Source organism: Aulonocara sp. 'chitande type north' Nkhata Bay, linkage group LG4, assembly GCF_057382095.1.
Source record: "Aulonocara sp. 'chitande type north' Nkhata Bay isolate Kocher_YH1m ecotype deep benthic linkage group LG4, A_spYH_male_GT1.1, whole genome shotgun sequence".
NCBI classification, from domain to species: Eukaryota; Metazoa; Chordata; class Actinopteri; order Cichliformes; family Cichlidae; genus Aulonocara; species Aulonocara sp. 'chitande type north' Nkhata Bay.
The window spans coordinates 5666284-5687152 of NC_141347.1; the positions used below are offsets into that span (position 1 = coordinate 5666284).

Sequence of the window (20869 nt, forward strand, 5' to 3'; positions counted from 1 at the left end):
TAGAGTAGAGCCGCTGCTCCTCCACATCGAAAGGAGCCAGCTGAGGTGGTTCGGCCATCTGACAAGGATGCCCCCTGGGCGCCTCCTGGGTGAGGTTTTCTGGGCATGTCCCACCGGGAGGAGGCCCCGGCGCAGATCCAGGACACGCTGGAGAGATTATATCTCTCAGCTGGCCTGGGAACGCCTTGGTTTTCCCCCAGATAAGCTGGAAGAGGTGGCTGGGGAGAGGGAGGTCTGGGCTTCTCTGCTTAGGCTGCTGCCCCCGCGACCCGGCCCCGGATAAGCGGAAGAAAATGGATGGATGGATGGATGGATGGGTGCTTTCTTCCATTTGTGCAACATCTCTAAAGTTAGAAATATCCTGTCTCAGAGTGACGCTGAAAAACTAGTTCATGCATTTATTACTTCCAGGCTGGACGACTGTGATTCATTATTATCAGGAAGTCCTAAAAACTCCCTGAAAAGCCTTCAGCTAATCCAAAATGCTGCAGCAAGAGTTCTGACAGGGACTAGAAAGAGAGAGCAGATTTCTCCTGTTTTAGCTTCCCTTCATTGGCTTCCTGTTAAATCCAGAATTCAAAATCCTGCTCCTCACATACAAGGTCTTAAATAATCAGGCCCCATCTTATCTTAATGACCTTGTAGTACCATATCACCCTATTAGAGCACTTCGCTCTCGCTCTGCAGGCCTACTTGTTGTTCCTAGAGTATTTAAAAGTAGAATGGGAGGCAGAGCCTTCAGTTTTCAGGCCCCTCTTCTGTGGAACCAGCTTCCAGTTTGGATTCAGGAGACAGACACTATCTCTACTTTCAAGATTAGGCTTCAAACTTTCCTTTTTGCTAAAGCATATAGTTAGGGCTGGACCAGGTGACCCTGAATCCTCCCTTAGTTATGCTGTAATAGGTGTAAGCTGCTGGGGGACTCCCATGATGGATTTTTCCTGCTCTCACCCTTTCTCACTCATCACCTGTTTATACACCTCCCTGCATTTCATCATTAGTTATGATTCATATCTGTCTCTCTTCCTCAGCTTGTCTTTCTCTCCTCTCCCCTATCTGGTCCCCGCCCCTCCCTGAGCCTGGTTCTGCTGGAGGTTTCTTCCTGTTAAAAGGGAGTTCTTCCTTCACACAATTGCCAAAGCACTTGCTCATTAGGGGGTCATCATCATTGTTGGAATTTTCTTTGATTTGTCTGTATTATTGATCGTGCCTTACAGAACAAAGCGCCTTGAGCCAACTGTTGTTATGATTTTGTGCTATATGAATAAAATTGAATTGGATTGAACTGAAATACATGTTGCAGTTATGTTCCTGCAGTTGAAAAGAGCTGATAATGACTAGACTTGGATAAGTACTTTGATTCTTAGAAGTGGCCCTGACAGTTTATTGTACTTTTAAATAAGGAGAAACAGGGCTTGTAGCCTCCTGCTCAGTGGGAATAAAACTGTCTCCCTGTTGTGCAGGATGGACGGTTGAGACCGGGAGATCAGCTCATTGCTATTAACAAGGAGTCCTTGATTGGTGTGACACATGAAGAGGCCAAAAGCATGCTAAACAAAGTGAAATTCAGGTGAGTGGTGTTCATGTTAGAAATGAATGTACCAAAGTCTAGTGTGGAACAATGAGCCAGTGTATACACAGTGCTACAGTATAAGCAGTTTTGATCTTAGTGTCTGTGTGTTTTTGGACATTGACATGATTTCTTTGTTATTTTTACTGTTTTCCAACACATATTAAGTTAGAGTCAGATAATGAATGTTTTCACAGTTTCAGTTTAAAGATATACCAAACAAAAGTACTGCAGTACCCACTGAAACAGAGTTATTCCTACACACAGGGTTAGACAGCTGACAGATGCAGGCAGGATAGATTTTCAAAGCTTCCTCATAAAGAAATAAGATCCAAGGTCTGGAACTGACTCCAAGTGTGACACCTGCAGTTGGAAGCACAGAGCATAAAGTCAAAAGACATCTCAGTACAATAGAATAGAATAGAATAGCCCTTTATTGTCATTGTACATATACAATGAAATTATGGGAAACCAGGCAGACAGTGAGAGCACATGATTCAGGATTTTAGCACATTCTATGAAAAAAAACAAAAAGTCATTTGTGAGATTGACATTATATGAAGGGATGAAATCCCTCCCCTTACACGGAAATCCATGTAAAAGGCTTTTTTTTTGCAAGAGTGGTGGCCTTTTACATCAAGCAGCTAGATAACAGCACTGCAGGACAGCTTCACAAACCAGTGATCAGAATAGCAAGGCCAGATTAGACTTAAGAAAAAGTCTCACGGTTTTGGACACATTGTAAAGAGGATGGTGGATACTATGATGAGTATAAGTGTAAAACATTGTCTGTAAAAGACATAAAGCAGTGTGATGGCATGGATATACACTCTCTCCAGTTCACTGGGTTACATGTAGATCATTAAAATCAGTTCAAACTGAGAAAAGCTCATATCACTCTTTTAGTTTTTCTTGTAACAGTTTAAGCTAATAACTTATAATACTTAAATAAATAAAGTTGTGCAGAAACCTTCATACTGTGGAAACATTATCTTCTACAGCATCTTCGATCCTGGGTTGGAAAAAGCAACCTGATTTAAGCTTTGTTAAAGACTGCAACCAAATGACTTTTACACAAACTGCCATAGACCCACCTGTAAATACAGTGTCAAAGCTGATACTACACTTTAAGCCCAAAGTTGAATGTGTTTTTGTAAATGGGTAAACAAAATGTCCCACATACATGGACCACGCTTTGTGTGCCAACACTGATCACATGCTTATGTGTTTGTCTCTAGCCAAGATACTGCTGTGGACATAGCCTTCATCCCGGGTAAAGGACTTTTTCCCAGCAGCACGTCTCTTCACAATGGGCTCCAGCGAGCCTCGGGCAACAGCTACAACTCTGGACGCTTAAAAGTCCACATCCGATCACCCGAGGTCAGCTCCACCACATACACGGCTCCTACAGGTCATTCATAGAAGAAGTGGCCTGTTATTCTCACAGCAAACCAGAAGTTGCAGAAGAAGCAGGATTTCCATGTAAAAGAAAGATTAGAGTTGTATCTTCTGTACCTATATCAGCACACCGACTGCAGGATAAAAGAAACAACCTGACTGAGCTCTGGGAAACAGAGTTACTGTTGCTATTTATCCTCATTCAAAAACACAAAAAACACCAGGTGTCCTTAAATGTGTCAGCTGGCTGAGTCGATTATGTTGTTTCAAAAATTGCAGGTTAAGACTACATTTATTCTTTGAGCTAAAGTCTCATATTGTACTAATGTCGTCAAAAAAATGCTAAAAGATCAACCAAATAACTTTGAAAAGGCCGCTGTACTTTGGTATAACTGAGGAATAAACATAGTCCAATAAACACACTGATTAATGAACCGTTATTGACTAAAGAGTAGTTGTACTTCTCACAGTATATAGCATGTTACATAAGGTGGGTCAACATCAGAGTGATTTTACAAAGTGAAACTGTAGCCAGTTCAAACTCTCTGACATGTAAAATGTTGAATTAAATAATTATGATTTTTAACCTCCTAGGGCCTGGCGTCCACATATGTGGACATCACATTTTGGGTTATTTAGACCAAAATACTCAATTTTGCTCGGCAAGGGCCTGATATCTACTTACGAGGACATTATGCTGCTACTGTTCTATCACAATTGTAAACGAATATCCTCAGATGTGGCTCTGATTTTTCTTAAAAGCAAAAATAAGGTAAAAAAAAAATCTGGTAATTCTTTATTTTTACATTCATTGGGCCCCAGTATGCCCAAATATCAAAGAGAAATTAAAATGCATGCCATGGAAGAGTTCGGGTCTTAGAAGGTTAAAGAAAGTTGGAAGAAATTCATTTCTTTACTTTCTCATTTATAGAGTTTGGTCCACAGTTACCACAAAGAACTTAGAACTCTTGTGTTTAATGTCAATATAGAGACAGCCAGAACTGGAGCTAGACCATTGCATCATCTAGCTTCAGTCCCAGTTCTGCTACTACCAGCTACTAAATCTAATAAATCTAATAAGGGAAAGACCATCTCTGAATCGAGGAGGGGGCCTAAGGGTCTATCTGTCACCATCTTACAATGATGTGATTGCAGCCATTCCCCAACTCTCTGTGAATGGGACTCATGGCCATTGATCAGCGGTCATGACAATTTACATATTAATGATCAAGGAACTGACCTCCCAGCCCATTGTTCCTTCAGTGGGCTGGTTTCAGTCATTATGCAAATGTACTGTTTATAAGATTGAAACCTGCAGTCAGCTGAGACTGAAGACGTCACCTGGATGAAACGTTTCTCCCACTGAAAACACTACGTCTAGATGAACAGGATCCACCTTTGGGACAGCAAAATTATTAGCTACACTAATTAACTCATTGGTCATTAGTATTGGAATTCTATTTAACTATTTTCCTTGTGTTATTGGTGTAGATCTGTGCAAAGGAGCCAGCCCCACCTTCCTCACCTTCTCCTGACATCTGTCCTCCAGATATTCATGTTTCAGGTGAGACCTCTGTGTTTGCACTCAGACTACAGCATGCTTTTGGCCTCTTCATGTGTCACACCAATCAAGGACTCCTTGTTAATAGCAATGAGCTGATCTCCCGGTCTCAACCGTCCATCCTGCACAACAGGGAGACAGTTTTATTCCCACTGAGCAGGAGGCTACAAGCCCTGTTTCTCCTTATTTAAAAGTACAATAAACTGTCAGGGCCACTTCTAAGAATCAAAGTACTTATCCAAGTCTAGTCATTATCAGCTCTTTTCAACTGCAGGAACATAACTGCAACATGTATTTCAGTTCAATCCAATTCAATTTTATTCATATAGCACAAAATCATAACAACAGTTGGCTCAAGGCGCTTTGTTCTGTAAGGCACGATCAATAATACAGACAAATCAAAGAAAATTCCAACAATGATGATGACCCCCTAATGAGCAAGTGCTTTGGCAATTGTGTGAAGGAAGAACTCCCTTTTAACAGGAAGAAACCTCCAGCAGAACCAGGCTCAGGGAGGGGCGGGGACCAGATAGGGGAGAGGAGAGAAAGACAAGCTGAGGAAGAGAGACAGATATGAATCATAACTAATGATGAAATGCAGGGAGGTGTATAAACAGGTGATGAGTGAGAAAGGGTGAGAGCAGGAAAAATCCATCATGGGAGTCCCCCAGCAGCTTACACCTATTACAGCATAACTAAGGGAGGATTCAGGGTCACCTGGTCCAGCCCTAACTATATGCTTTAGCAAAAAGGAAAGTTTGAAGCCTAATCTTGAAAGTAGAGATAGTGTCTGTCTCCTGAATCCAAACTGGAAGCTGGTTCCACAGAAGAGGGGCCTGAAAACTGAAGGCTCTGCCTCCCATTCTACTTTTAAACATTGTAAATATTGATCACTGAATAGTTTTGTGAGGATGAAAATAATGATGAAATGGTGACTCTTATTAGTGCACTTCAGTCACCACAGTTCAGCTGAACATCTGTCTCAGTCCTGAAGTAAAGCCAGAGAAGTGGAGACTGGATCTCAGATCAGTGAGGCTGTACTGATGCATGCGGTGGCTCAGCATGTTACATAGAAACATTTAGATAACACAGATAAGAGCAGTCTTTAAGTGAATGGACGTATTCACAGTTCATATTCATTTCAACATATTTTTGGCTCGCGTTATGTCTGCTGTTCTTTATTTCTGGTGCAACAAATGCCTCTCAGCAGAACATCACTTTGCCAAAGGAAACTGAAAACGATCTGAAGCAGTCCAGTTGTCGTCATACTGAAGGACTGCTTCAGACCAGCAGCTGTAGTGTCATAGGGCTGCCCGTGGCTCTCGGCCGAAAGCCACTGGACAGCCTTTCCCAATCCAATTGGCTGGGATTACCCAGCCAAGGTTATTTTCTAGGTACTCTAATCATTTCACTCCCTGCCAGCCTCTAAGCCAGTTGCTAGCTGTGACAGATGTCAGCACTTTGTAGTGAGGTGAGCGCACACACAGAAACAGATTTTTATTATATTACAAAATATAATGTTCCAGAATTATGATCCAGGTTAAATATGGTTCACTGTGACAACATTTTGGATAAATACTCCTCTTAAATCAGTTAATCTACAAAATGACTCCACACTATGAAGACAATGTAAAACAGTAACATGAGTGTAAACAGAGTTTAAAGTCAGAAGAGCAGAGCAGCCATTCAAATCTGGGACAGAAAAACGCATCATATGAATGGCTGGCTGCTCCCTCCCCTCGCGTCTACATAATCATCCACTTTTCTTCAGTTCCTCTCTTTTTAATCATCTGCTTTTCCCTGTACCATCGCTCACAGTCACAAAGACCTGCTTTAAACCAGCAACACCGACATCAGGTTGTCTATTCAACTCTGATATGACAGATTATATAACGATATTTCTCCTGCTGTTCCTCACTCCTAATTACACTTTCAGTATTCTGTTAAGAGGCCAGTGCAGGGGTCAGCAACCTTTAACACTCAAAGAGCCATTTGGACCCAGTTTCCACGGAAAAGCAAACACTGGGAGCCGCAAATACTTTCTGACATCTAAAATGAAGATAACACTGTTATTGTTTTTTACCTTTATGCTTTGTATAGACAACTAAGGTGTGTTGCTTATGAAATCCATGAAGTGCTACAGAGAAAATTACATTTTATTTATGTAATGAACACATTTTGAACTCTTAAAAAATACAGCAAAAAGGAGATGCACCCAGGTGAAGGTCTCTTTTAAATGAATTACAAAGCTGTAAAAAAGGACTGTAAGCTGTCGTCTGTGAGGCGTGAGCGTGTTTGTTGTTACCATAGTTCATGGAGGAGCTGCTCACATATGTATGTGGATGCATGAGGATCCATACTTGGCCTGCCTGGGTTGAAAGTCTCGACAAACGCACAGCATTTCGGCTGGTATGGTTTATGTGAATGTGATGCTTATTGTGAGAGATGAAAAATAATAACATCATTTTATTTTTATATTTCAAGATCACAATAATCTTCCAATTTAGAAGCACAAGTTAAAAACGAACTAACACAAATAAAATACACTTCAGTTAAATACTTTGTTTTCCAAACCACGTGGAGCCGCAGAGCTAAAGAGCGCAGGTTGCCGACCCCTGAGCTAGTGCTTCCTTGTTCTATGTACCACACATCTGTGTGTATATACGCAGTCTACTTAAGAAAGGATTTTTTTAAACAACCCAAACTTCTGGTTTCGTTTTTTTTTTCTTTTTAACCAAAGTCAGTCCTGATTTTCTTTTCTTCATTTTCTTTCTCCAGGTTCAACCAGCCAGAGATCCCCGACAGGAGCAAAACCTAAGATAACCCTGGACCCTTACATTCGCCTCAAATCAGACAAATTAGACTTGGTGAGTCCTGACCTGCTCGGGTAGGCTTCTTTAGACCTATGCTGCCTGATACACAGTTAAGTGGACACTCATACTAAAGAAATCACACAGATTATGTGAGAGCGATGACACATGTGAAGGCATATATGGTTGGTGGTTGAAAGGTGTGTGTTGTTGAAGTCAGAAACTGGATCGAGGTTTGTGGGTGATCCTGGTCGACAGTGTTGAATACCTACCAGCAGGTATGTGAGAAACGAACTAGGAAGTGATGTCAGCTTCCTGGAAAATTCCCTTATGAGTCTGATTTGCAGCAGCTCAGGGCTGAGACGCTAAGCGTTGCATGCAGAAACACCACCGTGGCAGGATGTGGTGGACCGAGGTCGTTTTGGTCCTTTAAGCGATTGGCTGCTAGAGAGGCACTTTCTACGTGACCTGCCGCTTGTGGCTGAGTTGCCGTCTATCCCAATTGTTCCCCTCTGTGTAATACCACTAAGAGTTGATTGTGGAATATTTAGTAGTGAGGAAATGATTGCAGACAGCATCCTATCATGGAAGCACGCTGGGATTCACTGAGCTCCTGAGAGCGACCCGGGATTGTACACACCTGGGCCATGGAAGTGATCGGAGCACCTGGATAATGGATGATTTGGATGGATTAGTGTGCACTAATGTCCCCCACTTGCCCTCTGGGTGCTCTTTATCCTTCATGCTTGGGCCCTCTACCAAAGGCCTGAGAGTCTGCGCTCCTCCCTGCAGAGATGTCGTTCCTGGATCTGCTGGAGCCACTCGCCTAGTTTAAGAGTCACTGTTCCAAGTGCTCCGATTACCACAGGGACCACCGTTAACCACGGCGTCACCTTTCTCATCTTCTGCAGTTGCTCTCTCAGTGAGCTTCATTCTCTTCCTGATTTTGGTATTACTCAGTATAGCTCCCACCCACTCTGCACCTTTTCCTATGTTATTTCGCCTTTTCACTGCTTCTTCCTGCAGTGCACTCATCACTTTCAGTCATCAGAAACTAATAGAAACTGGCCTCAGCCCGAACCCAGATTTGACTTCAGATTGGACCCACAGTATCCCAGTACTCCCAGCCCATCATCTTTATGCATCCAGTTATTAATCTCCCTCTTACAGGCCTGCCCTGCCTGCTCCATTGCATGTGGATTATTTTTACCCTGTCAGCAGACTCTGTCCCTTCAGCTTTACGACTCTCTCTTTGTACAGTTGTTACTGTTATTTAGGTTGATTTTAATGTTGCCAACATTTTGCTTGGGCATGTTGATCCAGGGATTAGAGACACAGTGAGTTTAAACACTGGCAACATTCTGTCCTGATTTGTTGGCTCTGCAAAGGAAAACGAACAGGCAGTGTACAAAACTCTATTGAAAACAAAGGAATTACACACGTGTTGAACAGAGCAGTGTCTGCTTTATGACTGCGGTGAATTTGCTAATTAAAGAACTCTATAATCGATTTATGAAAAACACATTACTCAAAGTGTATGTAGGCAGTTTTTGTACTTTCTTCTACTGCATCCTGTCCTGGTAGCTCAGGTGTATCAGTATGTCTCCTAGACAAGCGTCCTCTTTGCAGATGCTTTGTGAAGTAACTTTAGGCTAATATTTGTAATGAAGTATAATTTTACTTGGAGAACAAAGTGTGATATGCAGAGTGCAGTTTGATGACAGCATACAATGCTTCATGCTTCATGCTCCTGTCTCTCTTAGGCCTTGTCCTTCCTTGGTTTGGATGTCACAGAAGAGAAGAAGAAGCAGCTGCGACAGAGTCTGACCACAGACCCACAAGGCACCGTGGCCTATGGAGGTGACGTGCATGCAAGCAGCACACGTACACTCACTGATATGAGCCGCACACATTTGTAGTCGTGTCAGCTGTTGGGTGGAAGATCTGTGCTGAGGTCCTGTCAAATCATGTGACAGCAGCATGTTTCTTATTGGTTGTGTCACTTGTGTAAAATGTCAGATTGTGTAACCAGCTGTGACTACATGTTTCCAGTCGTTTGGAGGGCCAGCGTTTACATCGTAGGGCTAAATTCACCTGCGTGTACCTGTTAATGCTCACTGACAGAAAGGACTGGATGATAAAGGGTGTGCATGATATTAAACTGTACAGGCAGCTTAGTCTTTAGACTGCAGGTCAAACATGAGATCCCATCCTGACACATGCCTCCATGCCACCAAGCTTCCAGGATGCTTTTCTGTGACAAAGCAGTTGCTGTAATGCTGATGACAGCCGCACAGTTTGAGTGTGTAGGGTCCTATAGGTGAGCTGAGGAACATGAATGCTGCAGTGATGAGTCACCTGACAGGCAGGTTGTTCAGCGTCTCGAAGAACAGATCAGGTCTGTTGCCTTTTCATGTAACTCTGTGATGCTGAGGAGCGTACGACAAAGTAATGGCTTAAAGATGTATGTTACACCTAAAGTCAGTTTTCAGTGTGACAAAGAAGCTTTTTAACCTCGCCACACAACTGTAGTAACTGCCGCAGGTGATATTCAGATGCACACTGATGCACACTGCTGAGCTATACCTCAGAAATACCCCTGACTAAAGCTATGCAGCCACGTCATAGCAGTGCAGTGTCTGTCCTGTACAGTCAAAGAGAAGATGCAGAAAGTGCATAAATGTGTTTCTGCCGTGTCTGGCTTCTGGAGCGTTGACCCAGCGGAGGGTCTTTGGATATTTGGGCTCGCTGTTGTTGTCAGTGCTTTTCTTTTATGCTTTTGTGACACACACTAATCCCAAAATGTAAAGGAACACTTTTTAATCAGAGTATAGCATCAACAGTTTAACCTTTGGGATGTTGCAGTTGTTCATCAGTTTGAGCTGCTTTGGTATCGTTGACATTAACAACAGGTCCACTAGAGGGGCGACAGTAGTGACTTTACAGATGAAGGTCGCTGACATTTTTCTCTCCTCATCTTTTCTGACTGTTTTTTCACTAGTGTCGCATTAGGCTAGACTCAGTGTTACTACTGGTAGCATGAGGGGATACGCCAAGATGGCACATCAATATGTGCTGTTTCCAGAACGTTTCTTAAGAGCGTGGAGGAGCTTCCAGGAGACAGGAGATTACTCGAGGAGAGCAGGACCAGCATCTGCTCCTTCGTGCAAGGAGGAACTGTCAGAGCTACAAAATAACCTGCAGCAGGCCGCTGGTGTGAATGCATCCTAAGGAGAGTGGTCAGAGGGCTGGATGTCCTCTAGTGGGTGCTGTGCACACTGTACGGTACCATGGAGCCCAACTGGCATTTATTCACAAAATACCAGGAGTGGCAGGTCCACCACTGGTGTCCCGTGGTTTTAACAGATGAGTGCAGGTTCACCCTGAGCCATGTGACAGACGTGAAAGGGTCCAGAGCCTGTAACGCTGTTGGAGCCAGTCTATAATTTCATATACAGTAAGGTGTGTGTGTCTGTGTGTGTCTCTCTTTATGGGGACCCAAATGCGTGAATAGATAATTCTTGCTAGCTTGGGAGTTGTGGTGGGTGGAGCTAACCCTCTTCCCTACTTTGCATTTGGTTGTAGGAGCTGGAGTGGGCAAGTTAATTACTTTGTCTTTCTTTCTTTTACCTTTCTTCGCTTTGACTCACAGATTTTTATAAGGTGTGTGTGTGTGTGTGTGTGTGTGTGTGTGTGTGTGTGTGTGTGTGTGTGTGTGTGTGTGTGTGTGTGTGTGTGTACACATGACCCTGATTGTTTGCTTTTCCTTGTTTTTCTGTTAAAACAATGAATCCCATCTGTTTTGGTGTGATGGCTCAGACTTTGTGGAGGCAACCCGGAACATCTTCCAGGAGAACCTGGAGGAGCTGGGCTTGGAGACGGGTCCCTTCACATTCTCCTACCATGAAGCAGCTAGTCTGATGGATACCTCAGCCTTCCACTCACCTGTAAGCAGCTCTCACAGCCGCTCATATAGACACAAAACAGCAGACTCTGTAATTAATTAAGACTCAAGAAGTTTATTGTATGATGTTACCCAGCCTGAAACCAAATACTGTTTCTCACCAGCCTCTACAGTGCAAGAAGCAATACAGTTTAAAAAGAATAAATACAGTTTAAAAGAATGACTTTTAAAAAAGAGCAGCAAAAAAGGCATAAATAGCATAAAATCTAAGCTTTAAAACAAACTCCAGTCACAATTAATCTAATATTTTAAAATTTCCACCCAGAAATGAAGGGCTAACTGTGTGTGTGTGTGTGCAGACATATGAATCAGAGTGCAGCTACAGCAGTGAGGAGATGGAGCAGTTTCAGACTGAGGTGAAGCAGCTGCAGACGCAGATGAAACAGCTCAAGGTGAAAACACACCTTTGTTTGTCCCTCTTTGGTTAGTGGTGAGGACTTCCAGCTGTTATGTTTTCTCTTAGTAGCTTTACTTTTACTTTTCTTTGACTGTGTCTCCCTCTGTCCCACAGTGTCTTTTATTATGTCTACTGTCTTGTTTCGTATCTGTCCTGTGGTCTTTACTAAGAATGAAGTCCAACACACTCAGGCTAATTTACCTTAGCTGGCTCGACAAACCCGAAGCCCCAGTTAGAGATGATGAGTATCATGATGATGGTCAGGAGCTGTCTCTGTTAAACTGGGCGTCACACTCTGAGCACACTCACATAAAATGATGCCCATGATCGGCACCTACACGTGTCGCCGTGTATCGATAAAATGGTGACAAAATGATTCAAATTTACAGTGAAATGTATCACTGTGAGTAAGAGCACAGACGATTGCTGCATTGTCCTGGTGGTTTTCTGGCACAAAGCTGTAACAAACATTTTAACTCCAGTGGTGTCGTGGCTGAGTGCGCTCTCAGTGCTCCTGTTTATTATGGCTGCACATTACAGCTCCTTGGAGGACAGGACCAGCTTCACCCCGATCAGATCTGCACACTGTTAGACCTCTGCCTCACCACTACATATTTCAAGTACAACGAAGGCTTCTACAGACAAAAACATGGCTGTGCCATGGGCTCCCCCGTGTCACCTATTGCAGCAACCTTTACATGGAGGAAGTGGAAAGGAAGGCTCTTGGCTCTTTCAAAGGAAGAGTACCCAGCCACTGGTACAGATATGTGGACGACACCTGGGTCAAAATCAAGACACAAGAAGTGGAATCCTTCACTGCGCACATTAACGCTGTGGATAAAAACAGAAAGTTCATCAGGGAAGACACAAAGGACGACTGTTTGCCTTTCCTGGACTGCGCTGTGCACATTGAAGAGAACGGCAACCTCAACATCGAAGTTTACCGGAAGCCCACACACACGGACCAGTACCTCCTCTTTGACTCCCATCACCCTCTGGAACACAAACTTGGAGTAATTAGGACCCTACACCACCGGGCAGAACATGTTCCCTCTAAGCCTGAAGGGAAAAAGAAGGAACACACACATGTAAAGGAAGCACTCAAAACGTGCGGCTATCCTAAATGGGCGTTCTTAAAGTCAGCAAAGAGGCACAGAAAAGAAGACCAGACACCAGCGAGGGAGGATAAGGACAGACGCAACAACATTGTCATCCCCTATGTAGCCGGTGTATCAGAGAAACTCAGGAGAGTTTTCTCCAAGCATGACATCCCAGTGTATTTCAGACCCAGCAACACGCTCAGACAGAAACTGGTTCACCCGAAAGACAAAACGCCAAAACACAAACTTAACAATGTGGTGTATGCTGTACAGTGCAGCGAGGAATGCCCAGACCTCTACATTGGAGAGACCAAACAGCCACTTCACAAGCGCATGGCACAACACAGAAGAGCCACCTCCACAGGACAAGACTCAGCAGTCCATCTGCATCTTAAGGTCAAAGGTCACTCTTTGAGGATGCCAATGTTCACATTTTGGACAGAGCGGACAGATGGTTTGAAAGAGGAGTGAAAGAAGCATCTATGTCCACTGTGAGCGACCATCTTTGAACAGAGGCGGGGTTTACGACACCAACTCTCTGCCATCTATAATCCAGTTTTGAGATCCTTCCCAGACGCCTTAACGCCCACTCATATCCTGGGCCATCTGACCTCAGGAATTCGCATGATAAGGTGGGGCCAGGTTTCACAATGAACTCACCCGAAACTCTGGCTGATTGGGACCCACACCCAGTTTCACACCTTGGCTCAGGCGATTAGAGGATCATCAGGGGTCCTTTTGTCCCTCTGTGGGGGGAAACTCCCACTAGGTTTATATCTGGGACTCTCCACCATTTGACCTTAGAACTGAAGAAGCTTCTCGGATGAGAGGTGAATCGTCTTCAAGCAACTTACAGAAGTCCAGACGCTTTTCTTTGCAAGCTCCTTAAATATTCAGAATATTACAGAGATTAACTATATATGATGTAAACTGTAAAACTTTGTTAATTTCACTATAGAGGATGTACCCTACAATAATATAAAACTCCAACAGTCAAATAATACCATATTTCTAAGCTTTTCAGGGCCGAGTACAATAACCTCAGTTTGATCTGGATTAAGAAGCAGAAAGTTAGCGGCCATCCAGGTCTTTATGTCTTTAAGACATTCCTGCAGTTTAACTCATTGGTGTGTGTTATCTGGCTTCATGGACAGATAGAGCTGGGTGTCATCTGCATAGCAGTGTAAATGCAAGCTTGTATAATGTAACAGAACTGGCACTAGCATTTCAGCTGCATTAGTCACAGAGTTAGAACGATGGAAAAAATGGATTTTATTCTGAGCTGATAATAAATGAGTGACATAATTACTGTCGTTGTTCTTATATACTGATGACAGAATGACTGTAAAAGCACTCAGGTTAACTGTTTCTAAAAATCTGCAGTTGAATTCGCTCCGTGCTCTGACAGCCACTTTGGAGAATAAACAGGATGGGAGGAGTCGGAGGAAAGTTCAGGAAACACGAGTTTTCCTCGTCTCAGAGTTGACTCAGCATGGCTAGCTAAACCTGCTTCCTTCAACAGTGCCCAGAAATATGGTTTAATAGGCACATTTACACTCTTAGTCTCAGTCATCTCTTTGGATCATAGACTAGGGCTGGAGCGGGCGTTTTGGTGGCATTTCTTTGGCTACCAAGTGAAGTAGTGAGAATACGTTTTGCAGTTTAAAACTAAACACATAGAATCCTGTTTCCACACTTAGTGGGAAAACCACAGACGAAGCCCAACGTCCCAACCTCACCAAGATTTAGCTGCTTTTTCTCCTCACAGTTGTGTGTCTGTCCTCTGAATGGAAAGGTGGGGTCTTTAACAGTCATACAGGAAGCTGCCACTTCATCTGCTGCCTCTCTTGGCAGGTGATGCTGAAGGACATGGAACACAGCAAGAAAACCCTCGAGGAGGAGTTGCAGAAGACCTCAGAGGTCAGAGGCCAGCCTGCAGCCTGTGGAGACGCGCAGTCTCAAGTTACATCTTTATAACTGTGGGATATGAGCGTGGGGTCAAAGTTGAATGGAAATTATTTTTGTAGTGAAACTAATCAAACTGAGTCTGCTGATAATGCCGGCTGTTTTTTAGTTGATGAATGATTAGAAATGGTGTTGTTGTGCAGCTTCTCGATGTCGTAGGACAGTTTAAGTATGAGAAGCAAGAATGTAAAGATTTCTCAGCTGGTAAAATGAAATAGCTAATAACATATTCATATGATCATCCTGTTGTATTTAGCAATGTAAAATACGTCTCACTGGCAGCTGAATCATCTGAAAACATGGACGAAGACTGAAGGCAGCGAGTGAATCCTTCTGTCATTTCTCCTAGAAAGCCTGTCTGACTGTAGAGGAGAACACTCGCCTGAAGAGTCGTCTGCAGGCGTCTGAGGCGGTGCATCGGCAGGCCGGCAGTGCTGAGCAGGACTATGAAGAAGTCATCCAGCTGCTGGAGGCTGAGATCAGAGACCTGAAGAGCCAGCTGGCCACCAAGAAGCAAAGACGGGGAGCAGAGTCCATGCAGGTACAATGATGTCAGAGTCGTGGCCCACAGCCTTGTTCAGGGCCACTGACAGGAGAGCAAGAAAACCTCATTTCAGCCTTGAAATTTGGGGAAACATCTGTCTGAACATCTGTCTGTATTTTTAAATGCATCTTCACAGTACTCTACATCTTACACATCCAATATGTTCAGGCATTAGGTCAAAGGTCATTGTACTGTATAGTGATACATGATGCACTCATGCACCCAAAGAGTTGTCTACGTGACACACGTACACAAGCTGAGTGTGTTGGTGTGTTTGTCAGGAGGAGGTGGGCGAGCTGAAGAGGAGGCTGACGACTATCGACTGCCAGCTGAAGAAGTCCGAGCTGAGCAGGAAAACTCTGGAGATCTCCAACAAGAAACTGCTAGGCTTTGCTCAGGTACTGGTGTTCCTTTGGATGCACACAGAGCTGTGAACAGGCAGGAAGCAGACTGAGTCCACGCTGTATACCAGAGTGTTGTATTGGTCTCACAGCTAAACCTCGGTCCGAACTGGGACAGGACAGCGATCCGAAGCTGTTAACATTGCTTCTTCTTCTCAAAGTGTTATCATAGCTTTCTACAGTTGTTTTGCACAACACACTCAATTCAGCCTTAAGTATTAATAAAAATACAAATTCTACAGAGTGTTAATGTGGGGAATATAATCTTATACTGATTGATAAGAACTCAGTTATCAAAGCTGAAGACTGTGTATCTCTAAAATAGAAGCTTTTAACAGGTTCAGGAAAAAGTGCATAAAAATATATGAATAAAAACTGAAACAGCTGAATGAAAGGCTTGAGCGCTGCGTGACGTGGTTAACTGTCAGCATCTACAAAGAGATTCAATATCGTTGAAAAGTGAAGGTGGTGAAGCAGCAAAACAGCTCGCTACACAACTGTAGTCACTGAAGCAGGTGACAGTGTAATCACCACATTCTCGCTGGTTATTTTTCCAACAACTTGTTATAAGAGATGCACACACTTTGATGGAGAGGGGAGCTGACGTCCCCTCTCCATCAAAGCCTTTCTTTGCTAATGTGCTAAAGCTGTTAAATATCCCACGTTAGGGGGAAGACGATCAATAACTGAGCATCCACACAAAACTGCAGAATGGTCTCAGACGTCGGTTCTTCTGATTGTCAAACAAACACACACGTTAGCTTCCGTGATAATAAGGATGCAGTTTGTGCCATCTTTCCCTTTAGTTGTGGTTAATCAACAAGAGTGATGTGCTCGCCACCTGTTTGTATTTCCTGGTCTTCCCTGCAGACACACACACATACAGACTGAAGGTTGTTTGGCAAAAATGCTATTAGTAACTGAGTGCCAGTACAGAAATGATGTCGTCATTCAAACTTATTAACAGCTCAGTGTTTCCCCCAGGACAACATTCAAGTGTAAATGTCAGAGAAAAACACATTATGGGACCCATGTCAGCCACTATGCATGTGATGGTTTATTTTGCAGTTAAGACTATTTAAGCGAACCTGTAGATTTATTAGATGAAGTAGGAAAATGCATAGAGCTGTACATAACTGTTGCATTATTTGACCAAAGGCTTGAGCGTTTCCTTCCATGGTGTGCGGCAGATGATGTGGAGGCTGCATGTGCAGCTCTGAGATTTCCAGATCTGGTCTTTAAATCTAGTGACAGGAAAATAAGCTGATGGAGTCAGTCTGCCCCCAGTGATGGAAGTGTGCTACAGCTCTGTCCACAGCCATAAACCAGCTGCTGCACAGGCTGTTCCACCAACATCTGTCCTAGGAGAATTGGCTGTGGGTGGATGTTTCCTCATATCCATCAGTGATGGTGGAAGGATGCAAGGTGCAGGAACCAGTCAGACACAGGGGTGTGCACAAAGCCATCAGCACAGAAACCAGTTTGAAAAACACAACGAGGGGAAGGTGCAGCCTGTGGCTGATAACACTAATAACTGACGAGGTCCAGCAATCAAGCTCTTCTCTCTGGTTCGCTTCATCCTGACAGCACAGAGAGACCCGGTGTGTGTTACTGCTGCCAGCGCTCGGCCTTACAGCTGTCACATTATCTCTCTTTACAGAACGTCCACAAAGTGCTGACCACGCCCAGCCTATTTGGAGAAGGGGGGTAAGAGAGCGCGACCTTCACCTTACAAGCGCCTTACAGCTTTGCAGTCGAGTTCCTGCTCCAACTGTCCTTCTGCTTGTGTGTCTGTCTATATCAGGAGTAACAGGTCATCTCCTGCCACGGAAAGCCCCGACATCCCATCACCAATTCCTGACCCAGCCTTCCAGCTGGCTGTGGAAGCCAAAGAGCTGGTGGAGGGGGTGTGTACTCTCACAACTGATAAAGGTACAGAGCTCACTAACCCAGAATAAAAAGCCTGAACACTGTGTGCATACAGTACGTGGAAACACCATGTTTGGAAGGAAGGACAAAGGTTCAAACTGCAAACACTTTCAGATAATGTGATGAAAATTAGTTTTCTTTTGCCACGGCTTAAGAATTGATGAACTAATTATGAGCCATCCTTTAGCAAGAACTCTGCTATAATGGCGTCAGTATAAAATATATATACAAAGTCTTTAGTGCCAAATTACTCCACACGCTTCACCTCATACAGTATAACAGACGTGGATGTAACCTGCAGCCTCAAGGCAGTGACATATTAAAGCAGCCAGTGTGCAACCACTGCTGTCCATCGTTCTGCAGCAGATCTGAAGTGGAGCAATGAAACATGGATAATATCTCATCCTTACTCATCAGGCCGATCCGCTGAAGTTCCTTTTTCACAAAGGTAGAGAAAGCAGGGTCCCAGGACATAAAGTGGTGACGATGATTAAAAGCTGTTTCTTTAGAAGCTGAAACTGTTCTGGCTTCATGTTCAGTTCTTTTTAAATACAGCTGAGATTGAAATCCAAGCTGTGACCAAAGCAACACTGTTTCAAATGAGTTACTTTGTGTGTAAGTTTTCAAAAACACGGCTTTGAGGCTTACCTGTGACAGAAGCATCGCAGCACGGGTCAAAGGGAAGCAACAGCTTGTGATTCAGACCTGCAGTGACAGTGTGAGCCACTAGCTGCTGCCCTCACTGCTCACAGCTGAAACAAAGACCTGGTATTTTCCCTACCTCTATTTGTGTTTGCTTTATCCAAAGGGTTGTCTTTCCCGCTCGCAGCAGGCACCACTGCCTCCTATTACCATACTGCTATAGACTCAAGTCTTTCTGTCCACCTCTTCTACAGAACCGGTGAGTGCAGATGCAGCTTCAGCTCCAGATGTCAGTCCTCACCATGTGTGAACAGCACCAAGCCAAAGAGGACTGAGTCCAGACCTGGGCCGGGCAGAGGACCCCCAACGAGCAGCTGACCTCGCCATGCACTTCACCACAGTCCGCAGCAAACACACCATTCTACGACAGGACACGACGACAGCGACAGTTAAACCCTCACTGGGACAGACTGACCACGTTTTAATGCCAAAGCCTGTTTGTGCACATGAAATTAGTGTATTCCCTCCAGTTACTCCAAATGCTCCTCACAGGGCTCAGCAGTGGGATCTGCTGATTCGGTCTCATCCTGTCAGCAGCACATCACATGTACTGAAGTCTCTGTGAGAAGTGCTGCTGCAATTCTCTAGTGTGTTACTCTTACAGCAGGTGGTACAGGTGGAGCTGCATGACCAAGTCCTCCACACACTCCCACAGTGTCACTGCTGTAAACCTTGTTAATACTCTTGCCAACCTCTTTTCTATCCTCACAAACACAAACTCATCTCCACTCCGTAAAAGGAGGACTTGTTACTTGGAAAGCTGATGTGTACAGCGTGTCCCCCTGTGTCAGAAACTCCATGACAAATTAGCTCGTCTGCTCTAACACAACATCTGCCATGCTTCCTTCCCTCGCGCCCTTACTCACACTGTCATGGAAGACAAGAAATGAAGGTTTGAAGGTGCAGCGTGGATCATCTTCATCTCATTGCCTGGTTCATGTTGCTGTGTCTCCTGCGTTCAGGAGTAGTGTACCTGTTGCCGTAGCTCCAGCTGTGTAAAACTGTGTTTGGTATTCTGTGTAGGCAGACCTCAGTCTTAGGCTACATGTTGAACATAGATTTGATTTCTACAGACATCTACAACTGCAGTGACAATAATGACATGTCCTTCAACCAGATTGCATCTTTGGTGTGGCCTCATTCTTTCTGTTACTGTTTTATATTAAAGGAATAACTGATGACCGGACTGGTGTCGAGTTCGACTTTTGTTCAGCATCCAGCAAACAGTGCTGCTCACAGGGGGCGATTTCACCACAACTGCTTCCCACAGAAGCCCCTCAAAAAGCAGGAAACCAGAGCTGCTCACAGTTTGTGCACGAGGGTGTTCAGGAAGCGGATACTGACTAATGACGTGACGTTCTAGGGTCATGTGTGGAAATCGTGGTTGCAAATGAGGGGGCTGTCTTGATCTCTGGCTCCTCCTGCAGGCATTTCTAGTTATATTGATGAGTTACCCCTGGGAAGATAAACTAAACACAAACACACAGCACTGTGCTTTCAGTGTGAATCATTTACTTTCATCAATCAACAAAATGCAGTGAATGAACCAAAGAAATCGCATCAGTGTTTGGTGCAACCACCCTTTGCCTTCTTCTAGGTCCACGTGCACAGTTTTTACTCGGCGGGTAGTTTGCTCCAAACATCTCGGAGAACTAAGCACAGATCTTCTTTTGCACAGTGCTGTATGTGCGGATGTTAAGTTAAAAGTACTTGAGCATAGGGGGGAAAGTGTTTATATGAATGAGGCTAGTAGTAAAAAAGTACTCAGAGAAGTCAAACTGAGTGGAAAGGGAGTCCATCTACCATTTAAACCCTCACAGGAAGTCACTGTGGGGCACTTACACAGCACCAGAGACATGTGAGGCAATGACCCAGTGTGTGTGGTTTTGCTTCTTTACTGTCATGTGCAGGCAGGAAAAGGACCCAAAAATACACAGAGGGAGCAATCAGGGAATGGGAAACAGGAGGGAAACACAGCTGGGGCAAATCAGGGCTGACGAGACAAAGGAAGCAAAACCAGACGCATTAACATCAGACACGGACTTTCAAAGTAAAACAGGAAACACAGACTGAACTTACAGACACACAAGCAGGCACTGCAACAGAGGGAACAGAGACGTGGGACCAGGGCGGACACAGACTCTGACTGGACACAGAATAGAGGGAGTATGGAAACCAGAACCTGAGAACAACATAAACACCAAGAAGAGCTGGGGAAAAATAGAAATGCAAAACAGAAACCAGAACCTTCACAAAAATAAACCAAGAGAACACAAATAAAGGGTACAAAACAGAAACCACTGAGTCAACGACCCAGGAACCCTAACATTTACATATTCACAGTGGATTTCACAACAAACAAGATGCGACTGAAAGTAATCAGGACAGGTCCCCACCTTATTCCATGACAACCTGAGCCCCATAAAAACAGTGAGTGCTCATGTTCATATCACTGATTCATTGATACAATTCGCTGTATCAGGGTGTTGTCCTTCAGAAGAGCCCACTGCCATCAGTATAGAAATCTT

At 44.1% G+C, this 20869-nt stretch overlaps 1 protein-coding gene across 6 annotated transcripts in view; it reads left to right on the top strand.

Annotated features, from left to right (window-relative positions):
- The window catches only part of LOC147331832 (syntaxin-binding protein 4), a 60236-nt gene extending 40709 nt beyond the window's left edge, over nucleotides 1-19527 (top strand). For 5 of the 6 annotated variants that reach the window (XM_086288117.1, XM_086288113.1, XM_086288119.1 and 2 more), the window contains 13 exons: nucleotides 1464-1570; nucleotides 2809-2950; nucleotides 4460-4532; nucleotides 7308-7396; nucleotides 9103-9199; nucleotides 11159-11286; nucleotides 11603-11695; nucleotides 14655-14720; nucleotides 15115-15306; nucleotides 15591-15707; nucleotides 17371-17417; nucleotides 17515-17642; nucleotides 18536-19527. In XM_086288117.1, coding sequence (XP_086144243.1) covers nucleotides 1464-1570; nucleotides 2809-2950; nucleotides 4460-4532; nucleotides 7308-7396; nucleotides 9103-9199; nucleotides 11159-11286; nucleotides 11603-11695; nucleotides 14655-14720; nucleotides 15115-15306; nucleotides 15591-15707; nucleotides 17371-17417; nucleotides 17515-17642; nucleotides 18536-18591 — 1335 coding nt within the window. In that variant the 3' untranslated portion in view covers nucleotides 18592-19527. The remainder of the gene's footprint in view (nucleotides 1-1463; nucleotides 1571-2808; nucleotides 2951-4459; nucleotides 4533-7307; nucleotides 7397-9102; nucleotides 9200-11158; nucleotides 11287-11602; nucleotides 11696-14654; nucleotides 14721-15114; nucleotides 15307-15590; nucleotides 15708-17370; nucleotides 17418-17514; nucleotides 17643-18535) is intronic. The other variant, XM_086288118.1, reaches the window with a different exon arrangement.
- The last annotated feature ends 1342 nt before the right edge of the window (nucleotides 19528-20869 follow it).